The sequence below is a fragment of the Nymphaea colorata genome, chromosome 11 (genome assembly GCF_008831285.2).
Source record: "Nymphaea colorata isolate Beijing-Zhang1983 chromosome 11, ASM883128v2, whole genome shotgun sequence".
Classification (NCBI taxonomy): domain Eukaryota; kingdom Viridiplantae; phylum Streptophyta; class Magnoliopsida; order Nymphaeales; family Nymphaeaceae; genus Nymphaea; species Nymphaea colorata.
The window spans coordinates 11,613,906-11,620,321 of record NC_045148.1 but is presented as its reverse complement, the minus strand read 5'-3'; the positions used below and the strand labels follow the sequence as shown (position 1 = coordinate 11,620,321).

At 40.0% G+C, this 6,416-nt stretch overlaps 1 protein-coding gene across 1 annotated transcript; it reads left to right on the top strand.

Moving 5' to 3' along the window:
- Positions 1 to 526: 526 nt before the first annotated feature.
- LOC116264073 (tubulin beta chain) lies at positions 527 to 5,413 on the top strand. Its single transcript, XM_031644019.2, has 3 exons — positions 527 to 1,048; positions 3,004 to 3,273; positions 4,554 to 5,413. The coding sequence occupies exons 1-3, from the start codon at positions 655 to 657 to the stop codon at positions 5,228 to 5,230; spliced, it is 1,341 nt and encodes a 446-aa protein (XP_031499879.1). The 5' UTR covers positions 527 to 654; the 3' UTR covers positions 5,231 to 5,413.
- Positions 5,414 to 6,416: the final 1,003 nt, after the last annotated feature.

Sequence of the window (6,416 nt, the reverse complement as noted above, 5' to 3'; positions counted from 1 at the left end):
AACCGAACAGAACTCATAAACTTACACATGCAATTGGACGTAAATTTGGTTCAGTCTCAGATTTTGATTCAAGCTTAGATACTGTCAATTAGTTAGATCCTATTTTGTACATGAACTCCCTCCAGATTTGGGTAGTAACCCGACTGTCACTCAATAAGTAAGATAAAGATTTTAGGTGTGGATCTGAATCATAGACTTTACCAAAAGCATTGCTCCTGCATTCACATCAGTTCCATAGCAGAAAGCCTGGATAATCCAACAGGCTGACATGGGTAGAGAAGAGAGAGGGCGCGCATCACCATTCACAACTTTGAACAAAAAGCTAAGTTTTGGATCGGATCCATTGTGTCCGTCAGCTTGCGTGGTTTTGAAAATCAACCACCCGGGCCGTCCGTTCTGTTTGTTCTCTCCTCCGGAAAATTTTACCCTCGAGAAAACCAAAAAGACCCCGCCAGATCATGCGCCTCCCAAGACCACTCCAGTTTCCGGTTTCCCGCTCCCTATAAATAGCCATAACTGGACCGTTCTCCCGTTTTGCCAACCCTAACCAATAATAAAATCCTTCTCGCCCCTCTCCTACTTCGCCCTTCCCTTCGACCCTCCAACGTCATCCATTTTTGCCGGCCGGACTCCTCGTTTCCCCAGCGAACAAAGATGCGTGAGATCCTTCACATCCAGGGGGGTCAATGCGGCAACCAGATTGGGGCCAAGTTTTGGGAGGTGATCTGCGATGAGCACGGCATCGACCACACCGGGAGGTATAGCGGCGACTCCGATCTGCAACTCGAAAGGATCAATGTGTACTACAACGAGGCGAGCGGTGGAAGGTACGTGCCGAGGGCCGTACTCATGGATCTCGAGCCGGGAACCATGGACAGCGTCAGATCTGGGCCTTTCGGTCAGATCTTTCGCCCGGACAACTTTGTCTTTGGACAATCGGGAGCGGGGAACAATTGGGCCAAAGGACACTATACAGAAGGGGCTGAACTCATTGATGCTGTCCTCGACGTTGTCAGGAAGGAGGCCGAGAACTGCGATTGCCTGCAAGGTATAGATCGTTTTCCTTTCCTTCTCTTGCTTTTATCTTGCGCGGCGAGGCGGGTTAGGTTCAAGTTGATGATTTCCTTGCGATTCCGATGTCCGTGAGATGATCAAACATGCTTATTTGATGCTTTTTAGAGAAAGGCATGTAAATCCGCTGGTAGATCTCATTTTTTCCTATGGAAAATATGTTCATGACGCAGACATTTTGGCAAAATAAACTTATTGCATGTGTGGTCCGACTTCCTGGGCGACGAAAACGGGCGGTAACCTGATTCCGTCGTTTTTACTTCTGTCTTGTCCTAGGTATGTATCCCATTGGCCAGAGGTGTTATGAGACGGGTCCGATTTAGAGAAGATCTATCATTTATATGCATGTTTGTCATAAAAATGCTTTAAGGTAGGGCTCCGCTATGGATGTCAAGTTTCAAAATGCAAGCTTCCGCATAGGTTTTCTATGTGTTCCTTGCTGTCGGCGCGTGCTCATGTACCTCCACGGCATGATCAATCATGTTCAAAGAGTTATTCTTGCTCTTAAAAAATTCAGAAAATAGGTTCTTAATTGATTAATGACGCTTCTTCAGGCCTCTCACAGCACACACACACACACACACACACACACACACACACACACATATATATATATATATATATATATATATATATATATAGTCTTATTTTTAGTGGTTTGAAACTTATTTGCATTCATGACATTGGAACTATCTGACCCTGTTATCTTTTATGCTGGAAAAGAAGTGGACGCAATTTTTTTAATGACTGCTCAAGTAAAATAGGATGCCCTATTATCATGTGCTTTTGTTTTTTTTTTTTTGTATTCTTTTTTCCTTTTTTTTTGTAGGAAGGGGTGGGGGAGGGTTAGGCAGTTTTAGTCTTGAAGTTCAGAAGTTTTTAGAACATGAATGCGGTGTGAACCAGGTATAAATTGACAAGATGTTGAATATACCCTTCTAACCAAAATGAAAAACTGAGGGAATATTTTTCATCAGTTTGCTATTAGTGCAAGTAGCACCTTGATGTTGTGTATAGTTGCATCAATACTTATAAAGGAATACATGTAAACACGTTGTGCTCTGGATGTAGGTTCTTGTGCATATAACTGGACTCTTCCCGTAAGTACAATTCTTTGAAATGTTGTCTATTTAGACTACAGTTGGAAATATCCTCGTTGAAGGTTTGATATTTGATATTTATGTCTTCTGGCAAGTTTCCTATCAATAAGGTTCTTCAGAGAAATCTATCTAGCACATCAAAGTTTCAAACCAAGACAAAATTAATGTGGCATCAGTGTTTCAGTTTTAAAAACATATTTGACAGTTGAGTTTTGTATAGCTTTGTTCTTTTGTTGGTATTTTTAGTTTTACTGAGTCTTGGGATGTCTGATCTCTTGTGCAAAAATGAGACTCAGGAAGGATATTTTTCTGGTTCTTCACTGCAGCACTATAACAGTGAAGCCAGTCAATCTTTTTAACCTTAGTGTTGTAGGGTTGTTTTGTTTTCTAGGCATGCTTTCTATATCCGGTACTGAACATTATTGTCTTGACAATCTGTACTTCTGTTGTCTCTCACCATTTTTTCTTAAGTGTGCACATTAATATGTTATAAGTCGGTTGTTTTGCTTTTATTGTTCTGATGTGATGAGCTTGTCTGATGATATTAGTGAATAGATCTGTCTGAAACTCAAAAGTTCATTATAAATGTTTCAGTTTATTGAAAAATTATCCCAGCAGTTGCTGATTCTGACAATGAAATTCAGAGTTTGATCATTTAATAATCGAATGGTACAGAAATTTGCTTCACATGGTGCTTTGTTGTATTTATTATTTTGCTAATTCCAGATCACAAGCAGGCCTTGTTCATTTCATATCCGTATCCGTACAAATTTCTGTGCAATATATTCTTTTTACACTTACGAATATGATTTTTTGTTTGTTCCTTTTATAGGATTTCAAGTATGCCATTCTTTAGGTGGAGGCACTGGATCTGGCATGGGCACACTTTTAATCTCTAAAATCAGGGAAGAATATCCTGACCGTATGATGCTCACTTTCTCTGTCTTCCCCTCACCCAAGGTCTCAGACACAGTTGTGGAGCCATACAATGCAACTCTTTCAGTTCACCAGCTTGTAGAAAATGCAGATGAGTGCATGGTTCTTGACAATGAGGCTCTCTATGACATCTGCTTCCGGACATTGAAGCTGGCTACACCCACTTGTAAGTAAATTTCTAGTTCTTTAAGCTCTAACTTGTCTTTCTTTTCTTCAGTTATTAGCTTAAGCTACATGCTTCTTTTCAAGATGTCATTGTTGTAGGATTTGAGCACGGTTTTCCCCATTCTCTGTGCATGAGCTCTCTTTTCATTTGGATGTTTATGCTTTGTGCTCTTCAAATAAGCTTTTATCTATTATCACAACCTTTTTCCTCCCTTTTTTTGGCCTTTTTATGTAAATAAGGTGCTTTCTTACAACCGCTGACTGTCATTAGTGTTGTGGGGTGTTCAGACATGCTTGGATATTTGATTTCAATTTGCACTGTATTCTTGCTTTTTTCCCTACTTTACTGGATGTTCACAACCAATGTATTAATATAATCATCAATAAAAGCTCTCTTTTCATTTGGATGTTTATGCTTTGTGCTCTTCAAATAAGCTTTTATCTATTATCACAACCTTTTTCCTCCCTTTTTTTGGCCTTTTTATGTAAATAAGGTGCTTTCTTACAACCGCTGACTGTCATTAGTGTTCTGGGGTGTTCAGACATGCTTGGATATTTGATTTCAATTTGCACTGTATTCTTGCTTTTTTCCCTACTTTACTGGATGTTCACAACCAATGTATTAATATAATCATCAATAATGCTGAGTGCTGATGTTTTGGATGTTGCTGTATTATCTTCGTTAGTTATTTTCATGGCAACTGACAATTTTGAAATAATGTTATGTTTCCAGGGTCTTCTTGCTAAACTTTTGGAGATTTTCCAAGTATTTTCAAAAGAATCCACTTCAAGATTTTTAAGCATCTTATTTATTTCTTTTTACAATTCTGAATTTCTGAAATTTTTTGCATACATTTAACTTTATATTTTTGCAAAAAAGTTATCGGAAAACTTGGTCTCATAGCCAGTTTCATCTTTCATTTTTTTTTAAGTTTGATAACCTACTAGATTTTTTGGAGGAACAACATTCTAAAGGAGCTGAGGAAAGCCTTGCTGAGAACATTATTGGTAACTGTCGTTGTTATACTGCCGATGTGTTTCACTTTCATTGGCTTTAATTCGCTTTAGAACTTTTTGCAGCCTAAACCAATAAAAGAAAGCAGTATTTCTTATCCAACATTACCTTGATTTTTGAGTTAGAATTTTGTAGTTTGTTTCTTTTTCATTAGCTCTTCATACTGCAAATGACCTTGCAGCAGATATATATGTCATTGTTTCTGATGAAGTGCTTGGTTTATGCTGAATGGTGACAAACTCTTTGCCTGAACTCACCAATGTCAGTTGGAGATCTTAACCACCTCATCTCCGCAACCATGAGTGGTGTGACCTGTTGCCTTCGTTTCCCTGGCCAGCTCAACTCTGACCTCCGGAAGCTTGCTGTGAACCTTATACCCTTTCCACGCCTCCATTTCTTCATGGTCGGTTTTGCCCCACTCACGTCCCGTGGATCCCAGCAGTATCGTGCCCTCACTGTCCCTGAGCTCACCCAGCAGATGTGGGATGCCAAGAACATGATGTGTGCTGCAGACCCTCGTCATGGCCGTTACCTTACTGCGTCAGCAATGTTTAGAGGAAAAATGAGCACCAAGGAAGTAGATGAACAAATGATTAATGTTCAGAATAAAAATTCATCCTACTTTGTTGAGTGGATTCCCAACAATGTCAAGTCCAGTGTCTGTGACATCCCACCAAAGGGTCTGAAAATGGCATCAACTTTCATTGGCAACTCCACATCAATACAAGAGATGTTCCGCCGTGTAAGTGAGCAATTCACAGCTATGTTCAGGAGGAAGGCTTTCTTGCACTGGTACACTGGTGAGGGCATGGACGAAATGGAGTTTACAGAGGCCGAAAGCAACATGAATGACCTGGTTTCAGAATACCAACAGTACCAGGATGCAACTGCAGACGAGGAGTACGAGGAGGAAGAGGAGCTGGAGGAGGAGCCAGCTGCCTGAGCCCAGCCTCTCAGTGTGTCATACTTAAATTGCGTCTCTCTATCCAGTTGTCTATCAACGATATGTCTGGTTGTTGTCTGTTTGTGTAGATTTTGGAATGTGGACTTGAGAACAGCGGTATTCTGGTTTCAGGATGCCGTGCTCATTGGTGTTTATGTGTTGATTCCTTTTCTTTTTTCGTTTGATCGTTTTCTCATTTATGATGATCATATGAAGCGTCGCTGGCTTTGGTCTAGCCATGAACGAGCTTTACTTTGTTCACCTGTTGACACGTGGGAATGTTTCGGTCTCTCCGTCAATCTTCCAATTGGGGTGTTCTCTGTCAAAGGCCTCCCATGCCTCTCTCGCTTCATATAATCAATCATGTCAGGGGCAATCAAAATGCAAATACTTTTTCACAACAAATGCAAATTCTACAATGGTTTTTATATATTTTGCTTGATGTAATAATTCAATGGAATAACTTTACAAATATAATTAAGCCCCTTTGGGCTGCATACGAGCCGGACTCCAGTCGAGCTTAGCTTCTTATAGCAAGCTCGAGCTTGATTTGGCTACATCCCACTCATTTAACCCATTTAATTTGATTAGGCGTTAACTTGTTTAATGTTAATTCGGTTAATCCCATTTAATTCGTTTAGCTGGTTTAGGCGTTAACTCATTTAAAGTGAACTCGTCTAATTAATTCAACTCTTGGTCCTTATGTTCACCGTCATCAAGAACAACATTTAAAAAACTAATCTAATGATTTTACAGTTTGTGACTAATTAAATGAAGGATCAGGGCAGTTTCCCTCGCGTTAATTTATACTGGGTAATGAAGGACAGAATAGTCAAATGGATGTTTATAATCTGGATCCAGATACAACCTGCACCTTCTTTTATGCTAGCATGTACTTCATCCTGATGCGGAATTCATCTTTAATTAATGTACATGGGGACATTAGTTATTACCTGTTATGTATTGCATTGAACACAAGTTTTGCCCATGCAGAACCGGCCAACTCGAGTCTAGATAAGGACAGGTTCTGGGTGCATTTTGTGGCGGTCATTTGAAAAAGACGTTTTGCCTATGCGGCCCAAGGAAGTGAATCTGTGGATGCTGATGCCAGCAAATAAGATGGGAATATTCCATACATGCCCACATGGAACATGGTCATTCCAAGGATGCCCCTTATTTATTTCTA